Genomic DNA, 25,227 nt, shown 5'->3' on the forward strand with positions numbered 1-25,227 from the left:
AGACCACACTTTAATATTTAGTGAAGATGTTTGAAGGAAAAAGAATAATCATGAGATTGGCAGATTTTTAGAAGGTAGACAACATACAGTCTCTTGGATATTGGATACAGTAAGAAATAGTGAGTTAAAAGCCTAAAGTAGTTAGCAGGTTTGTTGTTACCGGTAAATACTTCGTAAATAATGAATGGGATTTTCTTTTTTGTTTCTTAGCCTGTCAGTTGTCCGCAGTTAAAGCCTCATAGTTATTTATTTTGAGAGAGAGAGAGTGAGAGAGAGAGCACACGTGCATGAGCCGGGGAGAGACACAGAGAGGGGAGAGAGGCAATCCTAAGCAGGCTCCATGCTGTCAGCGCAGAGCCCAATGCAGGACTCGATCTCATGAACTGCGAAATCATGACCTGAGCTGAAATCAAGAGTTGGACACTTAATTGACTGAGCTTCCCAGGTGCCCCGGGCCTCATAGTAGCCTTTTTTTTATTATTTACAAAAATAATAATAAGATCAGTCATAGAGTAGAACATTAGTTTCTTCATGATAATACCCTATTTATCAGTTAGTACCATGTTTCTGTGGTGACAATGGTGGTGGTGTTTTTATTCATAAATTGCTAAAATGGCAAATCTTTAAATGGTGGAAAGCAAAGAAAGACATCATAAAATATGAGTGCCTGTATTACACATTGTTTCTGATTGTTGGAAAAATATATGTTTACTGTTAGTATGACACTAAATATCAGCTATGTTACTGGAGTGATAATGTTTTAGTGGTTTGTTGACCTTTTAATTTTTTTGAATGACAGACCTACTGCAGTTGAAAATGTGAAAAGGATCGATGGTGTTTCTGAAGGCAAAGCTCTTATGTTGGCCCCTCTGTTGGAAGTTATCAAACATTTCTGTCAAAAAAATAGCATTCAGGTAAAATACTGTGATTTTTCAGGAACTGTGAGAATAAACATTTTTTAATAATTTTAGAAACACCTTTCAACAGCAGTATTTTCTCCATTTACAGTTGGTCCTTGAACAATGTGGAGCATTAGGGGCGCTGACCCCCACACGATCAAAAATCTACAGATAACTTTTGAATCTCCCAAAACTTACCTACTAAGTAGCCTACTGTTGACTGGAAGCCTTACTGAGAACACAGACAGTCGATTAACACATATTTTTTATGTTATATGTTTTATATACTGTGTTCTTACAATAAAGTAAGCTAGAGAAAAGAAAATGTTATTAGAAAAATCAAAGAAGAGAAAATATATTTATGGAGCTGTACCGTATTTGTTGAAAAGAAAATCTGCATATAAGTGGACCTGTCCCATTCACACTGTATTGTTCGAGGGTCAACTGTATTTTCATTTCCACACTGGACACTTAAAAAAGCGATTCAGATTGTTTGTATAGTAAATCACTTATAAAAACATGTTAGTTACCTATATTTATTTATTTAATTTTTTTTTTTTTTTTTTTTTTTTTTTTTTTGAGAGACAGAGAGAGCATGAGTAGGAGAGGGGCAGCGAGAGGGGGAGAGAGATCCCCAAGCAGGCTCTGCACTGTTAGCACAGAGTCTGACATGGGGCTTGATCCCATGAACTGTGAGATCATGACCTGAGCCAAAATCAAGAATTGGATGCTCAACCGACTGAGCCACCCATGCGCCCCCTCTCTTCAGTCTTCATAGTGTTTTCTTCCTATCCTTTTACTTCTTGCTTCACTGTAAATGACCGTTTCCACAGGGACCTTTGGGTTTCTTTCTTTAAACTCCACATGTAGACTCTATTAGTCTGTGTACTCCAACATAGAAGGTGAGGCATTGTGAGGTGGTAGAAAGTCTATTAAACTCAGAATCAGGGAATCAAGAATTTAATTCCACCACTGTCTACCTGGGGAAGCCAAACGTTAAAGTGTTCTTTAACTTCTTTGGGTTTCCATTTCCTCACGTACAGGATGGAAAGCATACTTTCCTTCCCCATATTAAAGAAACAATGGATGAATTAGAAAGATAAAAGATAACAGGGTGGGAATAAAAAGTTGGAAGAGTTAAAAATATGGAAGGAAGTATTTAAAAAAATTTTTTTAAGTTCATTTATTTATTTTGAGAGAGGGGTGGGGGAGGGGCAGAGAGAGATGGGGAGAGAGAATCCCAAGCAGGCTCTGCACTGTCAGCACAGAGCCCAACATGGGACTCGATCTCACAAACCATGAGATCATCACCTGAGCCAAGATCAAGAGTCAGACACTTAACCGACTGAGCCACCTAGGCACCCCTGGAAGACAATATTAAAGGGCTATTTTTACTTGTAAGAATCTCCTGTAAGCTTTGGACAGGCACATTTGGATCCCACTTTAGAAATCATCCTTGTAATCTTAAAACTCTGATATGTCTTATCACAGAATAGTTGTGTTTGGGGGAGTATTATCCTTCTCTGTGAGCTTGGTTTTATGTATACTAGTGTGCATATGCAAATGTAAATGGTTATATTGGAATGCAGATTCATTAATTTATAGTGAGAAATGCAACTGGAAAGTTTCACTTGACCCAGCCAGTGTGTTTTCCTCTCCTATTGAAGAAAAAGGGATATGGGAGGCCGGCTTATCTGACAGTTGCTTAGCATACCTGGAATATAACAAGGGGCATTCTGATGGTGTCTGAAGTTGTCTCTAAGCATCAAGGCAGGTTGAGGCATTCTCATACATTACTTGCCCAGGAAGCTGTCCTATTCAAATCTAGTTAGCTAAGGCATCTTCTCCTCTAGACAGTGCTTGGATAGGCATTGCCTACTTCTGTCGTTCTGCCTTTCCTATTTATATGTTTCCACAATTGACCACTGTCTATCCACATAGCCTTTCATCTACATAGAACATGATTTGATGAGACTTTTGCTCATTAGAATCACATTCTAGCCCTATCTTCTTGAGATTACTGCTCTCATATTACTTTGCTTAGTGTTTTGGATGTTTCTAAACCCTTTGGTCACAAGTTTACAGATGATACCATGATTTTGTCCCCTAAATAATAAAATCTGTATGGATTATCAGCATAACTTACAGTGGTCACATTTCCAAAACTTTGGTATAGGAGTGTCGCATTGTTGCCTCCAACTTTAGACCGTTATACAGACATACCTAGAAATCTGGCTAATGAAGTTTGATGTTAGTTAGGCATTCCTAGGAATTTAGGGCCAAATTTGACAGCGTTCAGGTCTCAGATGGAAACACTTCATTTAATAAAAAATACTCTGCCTTGAAAACTTAGGGGTGCCTAGAAACAATGACTTTAGGTCATTGGATTGTCTGTGCCTCTCTGTTCACCAAACTGCAGTCGTGCTAGGTATCTGTGAACTAATCTACAGACTCATTTTTTATTTAGGATAGAAATGAACTTCTGTGGGTTAACAGTAAGTCAAGTTCTATTGGATTTAATTCTTTTAATTTAGTATTTGTGCTTATGTTTTGAAAGGTAAAGTTAGGAGAAACTTCATGTATCTGTGTGAATCATATATCATATAATTCTACCACTAACTCTCATTTGGTCTTTATTTCAAGATATTTTCTTCATTAATCTCATATTTTCAATCCTTTCCCCACTTTTTTTCTTTTAAACATGTCCTAAAGAACTATATTGAAGAATTTAGATAATGCTTCAAGTTTAGAGCCACAGTTTGTACATATCTTTTTAAACTATATGTATATAGTGATGATATATTTACTTATGATATATTAGAATTTGTGGGTGTGGTATCTGAGTTTGAATTTTAATTTGGTTTATTCATTCATTCAACATTCACTTCCAGGGATTAAGAAATTTAGGGTCAGAGTGGTCCACATTATAGTTCATTTGTTATTCCCTCTTATTGGCTAACGGGGAGGCTAGACATTTCTGGTCCTATAATCATGTTTGCCATTACAAATATTTTATCGAAAAACTTACTCCCTCTAGCCTTATTTTATCTTTTTAGATAAATAGATAAAAACAAAAACAGGGGCACTTGAGTGGCTCGGTCGGTTGAGCGTAGGACTCTTGATTTCGGTTTGGGTCATGATCCCTAGGTTGTGGGATCTACACTGCCAGCACAGAGCCTGCTTGGGATTCTCTGTCTCCCTTCTCTCTCTGTCCTTCCTCTGCCCCGTCTCGTGAGTATGCACTCTTCTCTCTCTCTCTCTCTCTCAAAAATAAACAAACATTAAAAACAAAAAACGTAAAAACCTTTTTTGAGCTCTTTGTAAAAAGCGAATTTTTTACTGTTCTTTAGAGACTTTTCCCCCCAGTGCCTAATGACCATATTAATACTCTATCATTATATTGATATTATTATTGATCATTTTGTTACACTTTAAATTTTGTAGACAGACCTCTTTCCAAATACAAAACTTCAGGAAAAACAAGGGAACAGTCTGGTGCCGAAAAATGGAGCATGCTCCCTTTCGCAGTCTGTGGCCATCACGTATTCTTTATTCCAAGAAAAGAAGATGTCTTTGGTAAGTGTTTTACTTTCAAGTTAGAGGGGATTGTCAAATTTATGTAAACATGTGTTTTATCAGTTTTTCAAATATTAAAGTTGTGACTTGGGATAAAATTCTTATAATCAATCCTACAATATTTTCTATTGTTTCATTTTATATTTCATCAAAAAAATTGTTTTTAATGTTTTTATTTATTTTCTGAGACAGAGAGAGACAGAGCATGAGTCAGGGAGGGGCAGAGAGAGAGGGAGACACAGAATCTGAAGCAGGCTCCAGTCTCTGAGCTGTCAGCACAGAGCCCGACTCAAGGGCTCAAACTCAAGGATCGTGAGACCATGACCCGAGCTGAAGTCGGATACTTAACTGACCGAGCCACCCAGGCGCCCCTATATGTAATTTTAGACTAGAATGTCATTTTCTTTTTCTGCTAAGCCTACTTTTGTCAATTAAGTAAAAACAGCAAGTATACTTTGACCATGATTATTTTATAGAGGTTGTATAGAGGTGCTGTTAAACACACTTACAGCTTAGGGATATTAGAGCAGCCATATTTTAAGACTCTATTTTTTTTAAAGCTGGGACTAATAGTTTAATAACTATTAGCTTATGTATTGATAAAGAATTATCTCCAAGATACATTAAAGGGGAGATGCAGAGCTGTTTGAAAAACATAAATTTGTGTGTATATATATGCATTTTTATTTATTGACGTATCCTTGTGTATGTATACAGAAATGCATAGAATATCATTGGAAGGATGTCCAAGAAGCTAGAAATAAGTTTAAAAAAAAAAAAAACCACTAACAACAAACTTGTTTTCCACTCTGTATCCTCTAATACTATTCTGTTTTTTAAACCATGCCTGATGGTCTTTGAAAAAAATCTTCATTACTGTGAAAAATGGCCATATTAATGTTTTTTCATATTCAGTGTTCTGGCCTAAATCCTTAAGGCTGTTGAGGCCAGTGTAAATATGAAAAACAGTCCATAGTTTGTCTTCATCACTTAATAGATATTCTAATTAAACAGTCAAATTTCTAAAATTAAAAGTACCAAAGCCATTACAGAAGAAACCAAATAATTCCATTGAACTATTTTTGAAAAAAATTCTTATTTAAATAGTAATTTACACATGTGTGTTAAATATGCTTGTATATACATAAATTGAACATCAATATCTATGGCATAATTGAATATGGTACTAAGAAAATTTGGCATAGCTTCTATAAAGTACATTCTAATACTATGCCATGATATGTGGTTTCATGTAGTTTCAGTATTATATTACATATTCATGGTTAAAAATGTGAAGAATGGTGTATTTTCATTAATGTCTTATGCTATTATTTTGTTGTTTGTTATTGTGTAATATCATGGTATAATTATCTGTTCTTCCCACGGGTCTGAGAGGGTCTGTGCCAACTAACCACAAAATTAACCATACCTAAGGACTAATTAATCTGGAGCAATAATACAATTAGTTCTAGGTAATTTGATGCCTGGGATCAAATAACCCTGATATTATGCACACATGGTGCATACTGTGTAGTAGAAAAAGGTAGACATTTAATTAAGGTAATTTAAAATCTACCTTTGAAGGATGTAATTAGTGCTTCAAATGTTCTATTCCGTGAAAGTATCTACATTCACGTAAATACAATCCAAATTCATACTTCAAAGATATATTAAGGGAGTATCATGAAATAATTTAGAGCTGACTAAACTTTCTGAGTATTTAAAGCAATGTTTTATCTAATGTACGTAGTAAATGGATTTGGAACTACCTTTGTTTAAAAAGCTACATGAATCTGTAATGCTGTCCTAAATTTAAAACAATTCATCTTAAGTTTAATGCTAGGCAAGAGATGACAGAATAAATTGTGGTTATTATTTTATGAATAGAGCCAATATAAAAACCTTATTAAAGTCTTCTCAAGAACCTTGTATAAAATGCACCTGGAGCCTTACATTATCACTAAGCATTTTAGGACTTGTCTTCTTGGAAATTCATATAACTGAAATACCATGTAGTAGTTCAATTATAGAATATTGGATTACAGTTTCCTCTATTTTCAAAAGGCTGTGGCAGTCAGTAGACTTCCACAGAATGATTACTCTCTACTACTGATAGGTTTTTAAAGTGAATAATTATAGAGGGATTGAGGAATGAGTTCTTAGCTAAAGCTGGATGATTTTGTTTTATTCAATACAGTAAGTATAAAAAGTAGAACTGGAGATGTATAATGTGGGCAGTTTTAAAGAAATAGTAAACTTGAAAATTTGGAATGAAAGTTCAGTGCATTGTTTATTTCTCAGTGAACATTTACTACCTGAAGGTTTTGGACCTTTTATTTGCATACAGTACCGTGCAAACATTTGAAACCTCACTGGTTGTTTTGTTCCTCTTTCTCTAGATGAGGATAGCTGAGAACAGGATTCTGCCTCTCACAGCAGTTGGCATGCACTTATCCCAGGCGGTGAGAGCTGGCTGCCCACTTGATTCGGAGCGAGCAGGCCTGACTCCAGAGGTTCAGAAGATTATTGCTGATGTTATCCGAAACCCTCCCATCAACTCAGGTGATCACTGTGACCCTCGTCTACAGCCTTAATGACTTGAGTCACTGAACCCAGATGAAGTAAACAAGCAATCCACTAATATTTTTCACTTCACCAGCATTAACCCTTTATGCTACTATGAAAACTTACTTTGGTAATGCTTGTTAATTGTTTTTCGAAACCAATCTTTCTTCCCATTACCACTCAGAAGAGACTGCATCTGAGAAATTCTTGGTTTCCTTTTCGGCTTTAGAATACAACTTCCACTACCCCCAAAACAATGAACTTTCATCCTTTTCTAACTTCTGCTTCACCCCTTGAAAACAACACGTTTTTTTCCCATGTTCATTTCCCGTATTGACTTCTCACTTCCCCTTGAATCTTACAGATTCCTTGTCATTTGTTTCACTGAATTAGCCTTATTCTACAATTCTTATTCAATACAGTGGTCTCAGTCAGTGTGATGTTGAAGGGCTGGTCCCAGGTCTCTAGGCCCCCACGTAGAATGGTGTCCTCTTGTCACGTTGCTGCAGAACCTGAGCCGTGCTGAGACCAAGCCCCTTTGCCTGCCCTGCAGAAACTTAAAAATTATGATCTGTTTTTTACAGAATTAAAGATGAGCTACCTCAGAAGATTTTTCTCCCTACATGTGCAACCTGGCCATGTTAGAATTCAATAAATCCGATAAATATTTCCACATTCTTAGGGCAGAGCAGTAGACATACAAAAAGCCTTATCTCCACAACCGCAATGCAAATACTTAAGTTTTTATTAACTCAGGTTCATTACCACTTGGGAACAACTAGGCCGTTCTCCCCCAAAATTTGGAAATAAGGGAAATAAGATCACCTTCTGAAAGCACAGTCAATACTATGTTAAATTGGTTAGAACAAAGATATTAAAGTCACCTTAAAAGGCAGCAATAATTCTAGGTTTGAGGAAAGCTTGACTGAAGGCCTAAAGAAAGGACACCTTCATCGCTTCCATTGATCAACTATGGAGGCAGAGGGGGAAGACAAAGACGAAGAGGCAAGTGTGGGTAGTAGTCATCTAAATTATTCCCAGAGAACTAAAATTTTTCTTTCTTTTTACCTTAAAAGATTGATTATTTATCTATTTATCTATCTATCTATTTATTTATTTATTTATTTACATTTCTTTCTTTCCTTTGGATAATATCTGTGCCCAGTGTGGGGCTCAAACTCACGATCCTGAGATAAAGAATCACATGCTCTCTCAATTGAGTCAGGCACCCCGAAAATATTTGTTTTAATTATACCATATGAAAGTTGTACTGCCAACTATTTCAAAAAAACAAACATGCAAGTTCTGATCCTGGCCAATGAGACTTCAAGTATATTCTTTTTTTTTTTTTTTTTTAATGTTTATTTATTTTTGAGACAGAGAGAGACAGAGCATGAACGGGGGAGGGTCAGGGAGAGGGAGACACAGAATCTGAAACAGGCTCCAGGCTCTGAGCTGTCAGCAAAGAGCCCGATGCGGGGCTCGAACTCACGGACCGCGAGATCATGACCTGAGCCGAAGTCGGCCACTTAACCGACTGAGCCACCCAGGCGCCCCGAGACTTCAAGTATATTAAGGGCCTATTGATTAGTTATGCCAAGATCTTATTTGAGTATTTGAGGAAGACATTTCAGCAACTAATTCTGCTTCTATATCACTTCCTTGCCTTCTGGTTATAATTTGAGTTCTCAAGTAGATCTGTCTGTAGGGAAAGTATGCACTAGTCTTGCTAATCTGGATACTTATCTGTGTGATAATTGTGAATTCATTATTGTAAATCAGGGAATTGACAGCTCGTTAGCATGGCTAATGTGGATCTGTTAAGGTTAAAGTAGGTCTCTAAATCTGAAAACCTGAGTGCTGTGTCACGGACTGTGATAAAACATCCAAGCTTACTTAGCCGTGAATCATCTTATGAGAAAGCTAGGCAGCTGTCCTGGTCACATTCCCATTGTTCCAACTCCAGCAGCCACCTACCTTGAAATTAAGGTAGAGGAAGGAAAACCGTGATTACTTTGTAGGGTTAGAACTATGATTATATCAAACCTCTCTTTCTCCAATGCAAAGTAAAATAGTATTGTAAAGGAAGTCAAAGACTCCGATGCCTTCTTGATTTTAATACTTGTGGAATTATTTTTTTCCTTTGTGTATGTATAAACTCTCAGGACTTAAAGAAGTATTTGTCTTTTGATGAGGCTGTTGGGTAGTAGGTGGTATTCTCTGAAAGAGTTTGTGCAGTTTTTTTCCTTTTTCCTTTTTGTTTTTTTGCTTCCTGTTGACCATCGTGTTTGGTATCATTGGCTACCTTCCTTAAATCCTGAAGACTGGCGAATGTGTCAGCCTGGTCAGTGAGAGCAAAGTCTCTGGTGACTGCTGACCTGTTTCAATGTAGGCTTACCATTTCACAGCTATGTGACCTTGGGCAAATTACCCAATCTCCCCAAGCCCTAGTTTTCCTCATCTTAAAATTTTTTTTAATTTTTTTTTTAATTTTGTGTGTGTGTGTGTGTGTGTGTGTGTGTGTGAGAGAGAGAGAGAGAGAGAGAGAGAGAGAGCGAGCAGGGGAGGGGCAGAGAGGGAGACACAGAATCCGAAGCATGCTCCAGGCTCAGAGCTGTCAGCACAGAGCCCAATGGGGGGCTCAAACTCATGAACCGCAAGATCATGACCGAAGCGGTAGCCAGATGCACTGGCAGCGCTGTGCAGAGGTACTCAAACCCATAAACTGAGAGATAATGACCTGAGCCAAGACCAAGAGTGGAATGCTTAACCGACTGAGCCACCCAGGTGTCCCTTGGGCAGATATTCTTGAATGACATAAAATAGATGTTCTAATTTCAATTCATTATTGGTAGAGGGAAATGGTAGGGAAGGATTTAACATTCTAGTATTTAGCCAATTATTGACAACATCTATTTTATTTGGCTATGGTAAAGAATCCAGGTGTTCCTAATTTGCTTTACAAATCATATAGTTGTAAAATTACAGGATTTTAGACCTGGAAAGGAAATTGGAAATCATTAAATTTTCACTGTGCTAATCCAGCCCTGTTTCAGAGATACGAATTTGAGGCCTAGAGAGTTGCAGATTGTTTTAATATCATGTCAAGATTAGTGACTGAGCAAGTTTTTCTTTTTACTATACGATGTTTAAGCGTACTGCCAACTATTTAAAGAAAGAAATATGCAGTTTCTAATCCTGGTGTAAGATTTGGGTTTATAAACCTCTCATTGATGGGTAAAATAAATATACTTACATATAATCAGGTTAACATATTTATATGTCTAGTATCTTTAAATATTCTCTAGTCTCCTCTACATTCTGAGTTTAGCAATTTTCATTTCTGATGTCAGACAACTTTTTAAATTAAGAAATATTAAGGGGCGCCTGGGTGGCTCAGTTGGTTAAGCGTCCGACTTCAGCTCAGGTCATGATCTCACAGTCCGTGAATTCGAGCCCCGCACCGGGCTCTGTGCTGACAGCTCAGAGCCTGGAGCCTACTTCAGATTTTGTGTGTCCCTCTCTCTCTGCCTCTACCCAACTCATGCTCGCTCGCTCTCGCTCTCTCTCTCTCTCTCTCTCTCAAAAATAAAAAAACATTTTAAAAATTAAAAAACAAAACAAAAAACATTTGTCTTGGGGTGCCTGGCTGGCTCAGCAGTTGAGTGTCCAGCTCTTGATTTCAGCTCAAGTTATTATCTTGCGGTTTGTGGGATCCAGCCCAGTGTCCAGCTCTATGCTGACAGAGTGGAACCTGCTTGGGATTCTTTCTCTCCCTCTCTCTCACTCTCTCTCCCCCTCCCCTGCTTGTATATGCACATGATCTTTCTCTCTCTCTCAAAATAGATAACAACAACAACAACAAAAAATTTGTCTTTACCACTATATACTGAATATAGCAAATAAATTTTCATTTAGAGATTCATACTAAATTGAAATTCTACATAAAGAAAACTTTGAAATCTACTTATTAAACATTTAATTCATCTTTCTGCCTATACACTCTATGTAGGTTATTCATATAATGTGAAAAAATATATTATTGTAGTTTACTTCCAAAGCCAAAATTGAGAAAGATAGATTTTGAGAACTATGAGCTCTAAATTTTATTTCTTTGATTGTATATTTATAGTATGTAAGATAACACTTATTGAAATGTGAAATTTTACTTTTGAATTTTTGTTTTTCCTTGATACTTGATAAGAGAAATACTATTCTCTAATCAGAGAAGACATTTTTGAATTATAAATTGTAATAAGAAATGAAGATGTACGTACTACATTAATGACTCAGATGCGTTATTTTCATGTTTTATTTAACTGTAGCCATATTATATAATTTGGTGTTTTAGTGAACAGGTTTGATTGGCATTTAAATTCTGCAAAATACTGAATTGAGAATTTTCTATTATTTTATTATGGCCTAATCTTATACCTGAAAACAGAGTATTTGTGAATTGAGAAATCACATGTATTATTTTCATGCTGTCTTATTTGCTAAGTAGGTTTTGTCCTTGTTATTTAATATTTACAGAAGTTTTAAAACTTTTTAATGTTTTAGTTTATCCATGTTTATGTAATTTTAAGATTTTTTATGGAGTTGAAATTGTAACTATGCTTAATAAATTAGGCAAGACATTTAATGAGGTGTCTGGATAATATTTGAATAATCTCATTCTTCCATTGTTTATGTGCATGTAACTGGAAAATTAAGGGTGGCTTCCAAGGGACCTGCCACAAAACTAGGAGTAATATGATCTCTTTTAAAGCTTTGTAGCCAGTGTTCATTATTCTCCAGTAGAAATTTTCAGCACTTACTTGCCTGTAAAGCTAGGGCAGGAGATGTGTCTTTAATGCTAGATGCCCCTTATTTGCATGTGTATGTTGTAGGATGACTTTAAGATAAAAATATTGGGGCGCCTGGGTGGCTCGGTCCGTTGAGCGTCCAGCTTTGGCTCAGGTCATGATCTCACGGTCCGTGAGTTCGAGCCCCGCGTCAGGCTCTGTGCTGACAGCTCAGAGCCTGGAGCCTGTTTCAGATTCTGTGTCTCCCTCTCTCTCTGCCCCTCCCCTGTTCATGCTCTGTCTCTCTCTGTCTCAAAAATAAATCAACGTTAATATAAAAATATTAAGGGTACTTACAGAAATGTGTAATGTGAATATAAGGATTTTCTAATTATATCTAGAAATTATATTCAAATTATAGTACAATAACTTTATACATTTATTAATCATTAACAGTGGTTTAAAACTATAAGCAAATGTTTACACATCATACTTTTATGAAAAGAAGACATTCTAATTTCAGAAACACATTGTTTCAAATGGAATAAAATATCTCATTTTTCCTTTCAAAATAATTCATTGAATCTATGATGCCATGATAATTCAAAGTTATTGAACTATGTTTCCAAAGAATTCGCTTGTATAATGTACATTTACAGTATGATGAAATTAAGGATGTATAGTTTATTTACCCAGGGCTTAAATACCCATAGAAGAAAATAAATGTAATATAATATAGTCATGTTAGTTGGCTGGAGTACAGGAAATTTTGTATGGTTTTTCTAGGGCAGCACTATCCAAAACAAAATATGATATGAACCATACATGCAATTTTATTTTTTTAATTAAAAAATTTTTTTAATTGAAGTATAGTTGACACACTGTTACATTAGTTTCTGATGTGCAGCGTAGAGATTCAACAAGTCTATATATTATTATTCACATGTGCAATTTTAAGTTTTCTAGTAGCCACATTAAAAAAGTAAAAGATAAAATAGAAAAGTAAAAATAAACAGATGTATGAATTCTAATTATATAATTTAATTAACTCAATGTATTAAAAATGTTACCAATTTTAGCATAAAATCAATATAAAATTATTGAGATATTTTGTTTATTTTTTGTACTATGCCTTTGAAATTGTGTATGCATTTTATATTTACAGCATGTCAATTCTGATAGTAAATTGTAATCGAAAATACTTGATCTGTATTTAGCTTTCATAAATTGACAGCTGAATAAAGTAGATGAAGATACTCAATGTGTTCCAAATGTATGTAAAATTTTTCTGATAACTGAATCAAGTATCAGTTCTCAAATTTAATTTTAAATTAAGTTTGCTTAAAATTAAGTATTGAGTTCCTTAGCCACACTAGCCACATTTCAGGTAGCTAGCTACATGTGGGTAGTGCTTATAGTATGAGATAGCACAGTTATAGAGGTAGTTTGCCAGTATGTATGAAAACATAAATGTGTTTACCCTTTGAACTAGCAATCCCACTTCTAAGAATCTAGAAATCTGGAAAAATAAACGTAATGTAATGTTCATTGGAAAAAAAAAATTTTTTTTTGAAAGAAAACCTGAAGACCTGAAAGGGAGCTCAGACACAGACTTCTCAGCCATTAAGAAATTAATGAAGTAGTAAAATGGACCAAATTTCTGTGGTGTTTGGATGGTATAATGGCCAAAGGGCAAGTAGAATTTTAGTTGGTTGATAGATTTGGCAGTCACATTGCTAATTTTATTACATTTAGAGTTAATCTTATCTTTCCAAGTTAAAAAAAAAATTTTTTTTTAATGTGTATTTATTTTTGAGAAAGAGCGAGAGAGGGTGTGAGTAGGGGAGGGGCAGAGAGAGAGAGAGGGAGACACAGAATCCAAAGCAGGCTCCAGGCTCTGAGCTGTCAGCACAGAGCTTGATGTGGGGCTCCCAACTCACAAACCACGAGATCATGACCAAGGAGCCAAAGTTGGACGTTCAACCGACTGAGACATCCAGGTGCCCCTTATCTTTCCAAGTTTTTGATTAGAATCAGTTTCACATTTTAAAACTTTAAAGTTAGAAAGAGTAGAGGCTAAATCATTGATACCCCATGGTCTTAGTTTCCATTAGCTGTGTAACCTTTTCTCTTCCTGTTGCGTTTTTTTGTAACTGCAGTGTTTTTTTTGTTTTGTTTGTTTAAGTCCAAGACTAGCAAGATAAGATCTTTGAAAGGAGAATATAAACCTTGAAAAGTGGAATAATTGAAAGACCACCTTTTCAGGGTGGCATTGTGAATTTGAATTGAGTGTCAGAAATGTTTTATACTAGTTTTATAATTACATGAAGATGAGTGAATAGATTCTAAGCTGCTTAGTTTTAAGCTACTCCTAGAACATTTCACATGAATGTGATGTTGGAAGTGTTTGAAATGTAAGTAGTGGTCTGTGGGAGATTGCTAAATAATTTGTAAAAGGTGTGAAGACACAACACGCAGTTGAATCGGTTCTGTTGAGTTACAAAAATCAAAAATTCCTTGTTATTTCTTTCTCAGAAAACTCAGTTACTATGCATTTTAAATAGTGTGTTTTGTTATGCTACACTATCTATTGAAAGGATCTTTTTTTTATTAGCATTTTATTTACAAGTGTGATTACCTTCTATCTTAAGAATAAGTCATTTTCATGGGGCACCTGGGTGGCTCAGTTGGTTAAGTGTCCGACTTTGGCTTAAGTCATGATCTCATGGTCCATGGGTTCAAGCCTTGTGTTGGGCTTTGTGCTGACAGCTCGAAGCCTGGAGCCTGCTTCAGATTCTGTGTCTCCCTCTCTCTGCTCCTCCCCCACTCGCACTCTTTCTCTCTCTCAAAAAATAAACATAAAAAAAATTTTAAGAATAAGTCATTTTCAAAAATGATTGTAATTGATATTTGGAATTTGAAGCATTATTCCTTTAGAAACAGTTCTGTAGATAGTGGTTTCTCAGGGCACCTCAAAAAAAGCAGTTTGAAACATAATTTATATGAATTCGCTGGCATTGACCTGACTTTGAGAATTGGAGGCAAGGGCTAATTGCAGGTGGTGCACGGGTGAGGGGAGGACACATTTTACTTAATTTCTGTTTGTAGGGCTGTAGGCATTTGAAAGAGGAACATTTTCTTTGGACACCCTCCTCCCTGCTTTCTACAAAATATTTCACTATTTTCAGCTCAAAGCTTTCTAAAATGTTCTGTATAATTTATTTTTAAATCTTATTTTTTCATCCTTTACAGATATAAATAAAATCAAACTTATTAGAGCATTGGTTCCTAAAAACATTGACACATACCTTATCCATATGGCAATTGAGATCCTGGAAAAAGATGGTGACAACAGACGGTTAGACCAGCTTTCCTGTGATTCCACCAGAAAGAGATGTTTCCCCAACTCTGAAGAGAGCTGTTCAAGTTCTAAGAGGAGCAAGGAAGAAGTAGGTGCTAATACCAAGGTGTTAATTATATGTAGAATTTTCATACAGTGTCAGTTGGTTCAATTTGCATATTCTAATACTAGAATGCTGTATTTTTTAAATGTATAAATTCTGATGTAAGGTTACTTTTTAATCTGTGCTTTATTTCTTTTGTTTTTCATAAATCTTATTTGAGGAAAGTGATTTTTTAAATGACAGAAAAAGGGACATGTAGCTCATCTATTTAGCTTTTTGTGTGGATTATCAGCTTAAATTTTACGTCTACCTCATCCTGGCTATATGTAGCCTGACAATTCTCTTTCTTTCATAGACATAGTTAATATTGGCTTTGAGCATTTGGCAGTTTATGTAGTTAATGAAAAGGAAAACAAATTTTGTTACAAATACCCCCCAAAATCAGTGTGTCTGTCATTCTGTCATTCATCATGCTTTGTTCCTGTTATACTGAATCTTTCAGGCACAGGAGTAATTGTTGTACATGGTCCTGAGTATATCCCAGCATACTTTTTGCATGATCAGAGAAAGACCATGAGTTTAGTATTATTTTAGATGGTATATTTATTAAAATTAAATGCTTTGGAAATTATTGCTCTGTGTGTTGGATGAGATGACTGTTCTTTGGTAATGATTCTATTAAATGATTGAATAATTTGAAAATTTAACCTTCAGTATCTTCTAGCTGAAATTATATGACTACATGATAAAAGTTGTGAAAACTAATAATTAACTAGAAAGCATAGTAGTAGGTGGTTGCTAATATTTATGGTAGGGCATTAGGGATTCCATTTCAGTTCTAAGGTAGTCCTTGTGGGATTTCCAGCAGTTAAACTCCTTTTCTCAATAGTTTAAAAATGAGAGGAACTGGTGTTTTTAAATTCTGTACTTCAGTTAGGTTTGCATTTAGACATGTCCTAGATAACCTAATGAAATTGGATTAAATTGGACTTCTTTTCATTGTTTACACAATTGAGCTAGCTATAAGAAGGACATAAAAGAGAATATATGTTGGGATGGTGGTAGTGAAATTTGGCTTCTGTTTCCCAGCCTTTTATTTCTGAAATCTATACCAAGTGCCTAAAAGCTTAATTTTTATATTTTATTTTATTAAAAAAAAATGTTTAACATTTATTCCTTTTTGAGAGACAGAGCATGAGCAGGGGAGGGGCAGAGAGAGGGGGGTAGACACAGAATCTGAAGCAAGCTCCAGGCTCTGAGCTGTCAGCACAGAGCCTGATGCATGGCTCAAGCCCACTGAGCTCAAGCTCACTGTCAAGATCATCACCTGAGCCAAGATGCTTAACCAACTGAGCCACCCAGGCACCCCTAAACCCTTAAATTTTTACCAACTTCTACCTATCAGTAAAGGAAAAGGTCTAACTTGTTATTTTTTCCTGATTATCGGTACACATTTATGTGAAATACTGTATTTAATAACATACTAGCATTTGGCTTTTCCCTTATCGAAATAGCATCAGATGCCGACAACAGAGTGGGGAGATTTGGGGGGACTGGGTGAATGGGTGGAAGTCATGCTGAACCTACTGGATGTAGTCTTCTCTCCCCACCCCCATTTAGAGGAACAAGGTTATTGGGTCTAGGAGGTGGATTAAGAGAGGAGGGAGCCAGCCAAAGTATTTTTCTTTCAGCCTCCTCCCAAGTACAGAAAGTATTCTACCCTGAATACTGTAGAGCTGGTTTCACGTATTTCCTATGTGAACAGTCATCTTTTCTGCTAACCTGGATTGTATCTCTTAGTCTATTTCATCATAAGATTATGAGTCTTCTAATACATAATAATGTGAAAACAAATTCTTTGTATTAGTTGATGCGTTGTAGTTTTACATGTGTTGTGGTTGCTGTAGAAGTTCAATCGTGCCTGTGTTTAATGAAGGAAAATTAATTATGTCCTGATAATTGGCAGTTCTGATCCAACATATGTAGGTACACAGTGGGTTCTTTAAATACATCTTTTTAAAATTTTTTTAATTTCTGGAAAGTTTTCTTAAATATTACTTTTTAGTATGTGTCCCACTGCTTTATATTTCTTCTTCAGGGACTCATACTGTGTCTATATTGGATCTTCTTTGCCTAGCTGCATTAGTTGTCACTTCTCATGACTTCTTTCTAGTTCTTCATTTCTCTTTAAAATTTTCTTCTTTTTCCCCTTCTATATCTTTGGGCAGAATCTGTTATGTTTATGGCTATGTTCCTCGTAGTTTAATGTTCACTTCTATACACTTTTTTCTTTTGCTTCTAATTCTTCACTGAACTTCCCTCCTTTTTGAATTTTTCTGATTTTGTTTTATGACGTTCTTTCATGTTTTGAGTAAGCTTCTTCATGTTTTTCAGCTCATTTTGAGAGGTTACAGTTTTATTCTGTATCTCAGCAAGTCTTCTGGTGTCAAATTTGACCTTAATACTTTCCTATTGTTCATTTTCGTGTGAAAGTAGTTTTCCTGTACTGTCAAAAGAAGGCGTGTTTCGAGATAGTTTTTCCAAGCTTACAGGGCACTCTCTTCTGTTATTTTGTGTAACATTCAAAATATGGAAACTTAGTTTATGAGATATACTTCTCTGCTACTCTTCCCTTTGTCTCTCTATTACTTGTCCTGCTTGATTTGATTGTATCCCAGGGGTTCTCCTAGAAGACAGCATTAGCTGGTCAGGAGTGTCTGCAGGAAGCCATGACTCTACCACTGTAGACTCCTTTTAGTCACTTGCGGTTGGGTTGGGCAGGAGCCCTCGCGTTTTCAGATGTTGTTTTCACATTAATCTACCATGGTTTCTGATGACTACCTGTGGGCTACTTTGGGGTTCTTCTCTTCTCAGGTACCTCACTGCTTGCCTCTGCTTTCTCTCCTACACAAGTGGTACTGTGCAGGCCTTATGGCTGTTGGTTTGTCCTCATGCACTATAGTTTGGATTTCCTTGGAATACCTTTAAACTTAGTTTCATTGTAAGTGTAGATGATGAGTTTTTGGTTTTGCTCTCCATTTTGTTTTAATGGTGGCATTCAGAGAGATTAAAAAACGATGCTGCTGCTTCCACCATCTTCCCAGAACCCTCTCCCCCAAATCACTTTTTCCTTCTCATTTTTCTTCACTGCCTAAGAAAGACTATATGTGATATTTCCTGCCCTGCCACTAAGTTTCACTATAAATTAAAATGTACAATATTATGTACGTACTATTTTGAGATACTCAGAAAAATGCCTTATGAGTGATATCATTATTGTGAAAATTCAGTACTTCAGAAAAATTAGAATTTTCTTAAGCTTTCTTTTTTTTTAGGCATAGATTTTGTTTTCTCTTTTTTGTTAAGAAAATAGTGCATGCTGTTAACTGTTTTGTATTCTATAACAATTCTTAAAGTTGATAGAAAACAACCTTGTGATTTTTCACTGAAAGATAAAAGTCACAGAATTTCACAAAGACTGACTTCTTGGAATCAGCCAATCAGCAATTCAAAAATAGATTTATTTACAGATTCTCATTCATAGGTAAAATTGTGAATAGAACATATATATTTCTGTTTGCTTACATATGTATGTGCACATATAATCAACAAATGAGTTACTGCTTTGTATTCTCAACTTAATAATATTTCTTAATAGAATTTGGAATATAAAAAAGATATAAATTCCCCCTAAAATGTTATTATAATTGCTGGGAATTTTAGTTGTCTACTGCATAAAGGAAGTAGTCACTGAAAGGCATTGTTTCTGTTAGGTGACTTACTTCTCATAATTTAAGTCTCTCCAGATACTTATTGTTGAGACTCAAAAGATGCCCTCAGTGTAAGTAAGCGTTTTCCTTCTTTCTCAGTGAAACAAGATCATTATTGTAATTGTATGGTAAATGTTGAAGATTGTATTTCATAGAAATGTTATAGAAGACAAAACACTTTTCAGTGATTTTAGCTACTAATTAATGAATGCCAAGAATAAATAAGAATGTGTTTTGATAACGTGCATTTATTCTCATTTAACTTTTCTAAGTAATCCCGTGATGCTATGTACTGTTATTCTCATTTTCTATGTGAAGAAATTGAGGTGTAACTAACATTCATAAGGTCATACATTTAGCAAATGACTCAGTTAGAACTCCAACCTAGTCTGTCTTGTTTCAAAATCCCTGTTTATTCCATGATTTTTGGCTGTAAGACTTAGGGTTTTTTTCTCTGCTCTGTTACTATTCAGATGTCATGCTCTGTTTTACTTTTTGGTGTTGTTATAATCTTAACTGATTTCCTTTTTCCAACACACACAGGCATTCAAACTGTAATTGTAAGCAAAGTAGGCTTCAGAGGATTGTGATGTTAAGATCTTATGGGAAGAAAAAATATCTCTGGATCAGTTTTCTCTCTGCCCAAATGCCTTTTGTCTGTGCCACTTTATATCCCTAATATTTATTATTTCTGAGTCAAATATAGTGTCATACTGTAGATATAAATCTAATCTGTTCTCCTGGGCTTCTCTTCCTTGTGAGGAAATGGGTACCCAGGGGAAAATTTGCTATCTCAGCCTCTTTTTTTCCTTTAGCTTTTGCTAAAAGGTGAACAACTCTTTCTTTTCCATTGAATGTTTTTAATCAAGCTGAAATAGCTAGTAGTTTTTACCTTTTCTAAATTCATGGTTTCACAGTTGTCTGTTAAGGATATTTTACTTTTTTTCCCCACCCTTAAATATTTTGAAACCATTTTTTAAAATTTTTTAATTTTTCAAAAACACTTTTAATGTTTATTTATTTTTGACAGAGAGGCAGAATACGAGCAGGGGAGGGGCAGAGAGAGGGGGAGACACAAATCTGAAGCAGGCTCCAGGCCTGATGTGGGGCTCGAACTCACGAGCTGTGAGATGACCTGAGCTGAAGTCAGACACTTAACTGACTGAGCCACGCAGGCATCCCTTTGAAACCATTTTGAAACATAGAAAACATAATAAAACATAACAAGTAATTGATGAACAATATATAGGTAGAGTTTTCATTCTTGAAATTAAATAAATTATGCTTTTTACCTTAAGGTAACAGACACATTATACCTTAGATGAGCTCACCTTATCGTAAATCTTTCACATAGTTCAATAACTAAACCAATTCTGCTAGACTCCAAGGTATACTCCTGTCAGACTGATTTTTTTGTCATGTTAGTGTGAGGCTCTGTGGTCAAACTGAGATAACACTAATTAATACCATTTTAGGCTTATGGGACATAACTTAAAATTGTTTTATCTTTTTCAAGTGCAGATCATAAGGACACAGCCACTGCCTTTGGGTTCTTAAAATTTTTTTTTCAGGGACTTTTTGACTTAGGGTTCTGAGGCTTCATTTGGTATACAAATAAATCCCCTAAAATTGTTAGAAGTGGATCTCCAGTTTTTAGCAGATTCTCCAAAGAGTCTTTGAGCCAAAAAACAAAAATTGTTTTCATTTATTCACTGGCTGTTTTTTGAGTATCTATTACGTTTTGGCAACTCTGCAAGGTGTCGGTGGTTGCCGAAACCACTCTGTAGTCAGTCTGCCATTGGAGACATAGAAATATATTTTTCAAATGCTTAATGTGATTCTGTGTGTGTGTGTGTGTGTGTGTGTGTGTGTGTGTGCGCGCACGCCCAAGCAGATGCCTTCCTCAGAACATTAAATTAACCATGTTGGTCAACCTAGAGCAAATATACATGAGACATAAATCTGAAATAATACCCAGTTCTTTCCTTCTCAAATGTGTGTGCATGCTTAAGTGCCTAAGAATAAAAAAAACAAGATGGCAGGCATTTGCCTAAAGAGATGATACAGTGATTTTGTCTCTGTTTTCTTTATTTACTTTTCATTCAGAAATAAATCCTGTAGCTCTCACTATTTTGTTTTACTCAGCAAGGGAAGGGTGGTGGGTGTATATTCATTCAGTAACCTATGTTACTTTTTACAACTGATATACATTTTCAATATTATAAATATGTCTTTTTCTCTTTCTTTCCTATAGATTTCACTTGTAACCTCAATGAGAAAATTACCTGAGTGGTTTGCCAAAGAAAATGAGACTTCAGCTGAGACCAGCAAGCAATCAATGGCCAAAACAAAAAAGAGAGGTCTTTTTAGTTAAATTGGTGATTGCCAGAGGAATTATGTGTGTCTTGCTGTATTATAAGAAGGGATCTTGTTTCATTTCTGAAAATAGCAGGGGCCAAAATTTCAGTTTAAAAATAATCCTAATCTCTAAAGTAAAACTCACCTATTTGTTGAACAGCTGGCATCTCCTTGTACAGTTACTTGAGTCTATCGAGAGCCTGAGTGAGTACATCATAGAATAGAGTAATAGTTTCCTTTAAGATTGCTTTAAGAAACTCTGTTACTGCTCAGTTTTCTAATCTCTTTATTTCAACAGTATATTTCGAAATTTTAAGGAGTGGTGATTTGATATAAATAACAGATTGGTAGTTGTGTGGTGATTGTGTGTGTGATATAAATTCTTCATATATTACCAAAATTCATTCTTGTGAATTAAGGAAGCATAGTTATTTTACAATTGTCCTTGCTATCTTTAGAAGAAACTCTTACATACATTGATAAATGGTATTAGTAAACCAGACCAGTGAAAATGAAGCATTTTGAATTCCATGTAAGTAGGGAAAAATAATATTACAAATGAGACCAATTGCATTGGGCATCTGTGCCCTTTGATTTTATATACTACTTTTTTTATTTTTCAAATAATAAATTCCTTCATACTGAATGTTACAAAGATATATATATATATATATATATATATACATATATATATATATATATGTATATGTATTTTTTTTTAACTTTTATTTGCTTAATTACTTTGAGCACCTTTAGTTTTTGAGGATGTTGGATTCGATTCTAATACCTCTTTATGTAGTATGTGCAACTTTAGTATCAAAACCCATACTCATAGTTAATATAACTTTAACCAGTTCACCATATGGCCTTTAACTGACTTTTCTGTGACTAAAAATAATTGTTGTTAATAAAGAAGAAATATTGCAGAAGAAGTAGAAAATCCAGAGAAATGAAAAAAAAAAATAAAAATCGCCGGTGGTTTTACCATTAGGTAATCAGTTGACCCCTTTTGTGTATCCTGCTAAACCTCTTTATATTCACTTTATTTCTTTGTTATATGAATAATACATGAATGTATTTACTTTGTAAACACTTAAGTGAAAACACAAAAGTCCTCTGTAATCCCATTTCTCACCATGTCAGTACCAGCCCCTTTCCAGAAGGTAGACCCTATTAAATGTGACCTATAGCTCTCTAATCATTCTTCATTCATTTACATGCTTTACATATACATCTACACCCACATTCTTGCTTTTCAACATGAATCAGAGTCCACTACATGCAATTTCCTGCAATAAACTCTTTTCACTTAATATGTTATGAAGAACTTTCCATTTGAGTATATATTTTGGTCTGTCTCATTTTTTTATAGCTACATACCATTATATCTGATGAATATACTATAAAGTTATATAATCACTTCTCTCGGTGATTTTCGTCATTTTTCTAAATTTCAGATTATGTCTAGAAGTAGAATTAGTCAAATTTATATTTCACTTGAAATGCTCTGAACATTTTTTTTTCTCATGTCATTAAGTTGTTTTCCACAGATCCTTTTTTTGTGGCTTTCTATAGGATTCTGAAAGTGTGTGGTCTGCAGACTTTTAGGAATCTTTGAGCCCCTTTCAGGGGACCTGCAAAGACAAAACTATCTTCATCATCTCAAGACATTATCTGCCTTTTGTCCTCTGTTGCAATATGTGCTGAGTCATAAGTAAAACCACTGGTGCTTCAGTGCAGATCACGGCAGTGACACCAAATTATTGATTTTATTAATTCTCAGTCCTTAACACACTTTGCTCTGTACCAATATGTGATGGTGCCCTCCAGAAAAAGCACTTGTTTAATTGTTTCAATTGTGAATTGAATTAGTTCTTTTTTTCCATGGAATACCATTCTTACTGAAAAGAATGACAAAACTGTGATTGGTTATTCAGACTTGGGTGTTTGGTGAACAGTTTCTCAAACTGAATGAAGCCACCCTATCACTTCAAGGAAAACTGATGGTTATTTGTTGCCAGTGATAAAATTTGAGATTTCTGGCGGAATTCATAGTTTTGGAAAACTTATGTCTGCTACCAGGAGTTTGAAAGCTTCCCATAATATAAAGACTTTTCTAATGAGATGTTAATCCTGTGATTAATACATTTTTTGTTATCTTACAATGGTTTTTGTCAACATTTAGAAGATCTGCATAACTCAGTGAATTAATATTTTCTGGATGACTAATATATGATCTTATAAAATCATGCATGGGGGGTAAATGATTCATTCAAACCACACAATGGCCCAGTGGATTTTAATGTAGCAGAGTAGGAAAACGTTCATTTATACTTTCAGATATAAATGTTTCAGATTACGTACTGCACCCAATCTTTAAGAAACTACAGGTGTCCAGGACGCCTGAGTGGCTCAGTCAGTTAAGCGACTGACTTTGGCTCAGGTCGTGATCTCAACGGTTCATGAGTTCGAGCCCTGCGTCAAGCTCTGTGCTGACAGCTCAGAGTCTGGAGCCCACTTCAGATCCTGTGTTTCCCTCTGTCTGCCCCTCCCCCTCTTACACTCTGTCTCTCACTCTGTCTCAAAAATAAATAAACATTAAAAAAAAATTTTTTTTAATAAAAAAAAACTACAGGTGTCCAGCTTTGGTATAGTTCCAAAGAAGCGTGTCTATAATTATCTCGAAAAGCTATTAAAATACTCCTCCCCTTTTGCAACTACTTGCCTGTTTAATGTCATACTTTTCTTCAGAAACATCAACCGAAAGAATGCTTGAAACAGACTGAATATAGAAGCAAATCTGAGAATCCAGACACCTCTGTTAAGCCAGACAATGCCATTCTTCTCACTATTTTGTGGGGGATATTTTTTAAAGATGTATTTATGTTACCATGTGATGGATTTACTGCTGCTTTTTTAAAATTAATAAACATTTCTTTAAAATTTCTCAGTTTTAATTTCTAATATGGTAAATAGTGATAGATATAACCAACATTAAGAAAAACTCTTTTGGGTCCTCAGTAATTTTTAAGAATATAAAGGAGGTCTGAGACATATGCTGACATAGTATTTTCTTATATACACATACTATGAATTATTTAGCTGATTTCCTATTGTTGCACATTAAATCACACCCAATTTCTCTCCTATTTTAGTGCACTGCTTTGAACATTCTTGAATTGAAATATGGTAAGAACTGATTAAGAACTGATGAACTGGACTTTAGTCTCCCAGGTGTATCATCATTCTTCAGCAATTCTTGGGCCACAAGCTGGCCTCACGTTCATTCTTAAAAACAGGGTTTCTGGGGGCACGTGGGTAGCTCAGTCAGTTAAGCATTCAACTCTTGATTTCAGCTCAGGTCATGATCTCACGATTTGTGGGATTGAACTCTGCATCAGGCTCTGCACTGACAGTGTGGAGCCTGCTTGGGATTCTCTCTCTCTCTCAGTCTCTCTCTGTCTCTCTCTCAAAATAAATAAATAAAAGCTTAAAAAAAACAAGGGGTTTCTTTTAGGGTATTTGTCTTATGCTATCTCCTCTACAAAGTATTCATTAGGATCTCTTTGTGTTGTTTGTCATTTGGAATTTTGATTATGGAGTCAGACAACACCCTGACATTTATTTAGAATTTATTAAAAAAAAAAAAAACCTGTGTTAGAATAAGAAAAGAATATAGAATAGTTAGAATAAAAAAGAATATAGGATTCTTCCTGTTCAAAGAGGTTGTAATAGAAGTAACTAAGAACATGAAAGATCCAGTGGCATGGCTATAAAGTCATTTTTTTTAATGTTTATTTATTTTTGAGAGAGGCGGGGAACTGAGGAGGGGCAGAGAGAGAGGGAGACAGAAGATCCAAAGTGGGCTGTG

At 35.3% G+C, this 25,227-nt stretch overlaps 1 protein-coding gene across 6 annotated transcripts in view; it reads left to right on the forward strand.

Moving 5' to 3' along the window:
* The window catches only part of WRN (WRN RecQ like helicase), a 154,065-nt gene extending 129,763 nt beyond the window's left edge, over positions 1-24,302 (forward strand). For all 6 annotated transcript variants that reach the window (XM_058720211.1, XM_058720213.1, XM_058720212.1 and 3 more), the window contains 5 exons: positions 800-914; positions 4,344-4,475; positions 6,875-7,037; positions 15,077-15,273; positions 21,253-24,302. In XM_058720211.1, the coding sequence (XP_058576194.1) occupies positions 800-914; positions 4,344-4,475; positions 6,875-7,037; positions 15,077-15,273; positions 21,253-21,372 (727 nt within the window). In that variant the 3' untranslated portion in view covers positions 21,373-24,302. The remainder of the gene's footprint in view (positions 1-799; positions 915-4,343; positions 4,476-6,874; positions 7,038-15,076; positions 15,274-21,252) is intronic.
* The last annotated feature ends 925 nt before the right edge of the window (positions 24,303-25,227 follow it).

Source organism: Neofelis nebulosa, chromosome 3, assembly GCF_028018385.1.
Source record: "Neofelis nebulosa isolate mNeoNeb1 chromosome 3, mNeoNeb1.pri, whole genome shotgun sequence".
Taxonomy (NCBI): Eukaryota; Metazoa; Chordata; class Mammalia; order Carnivora; family Felidae; genus Neofelis; species Neofelis nebulosa.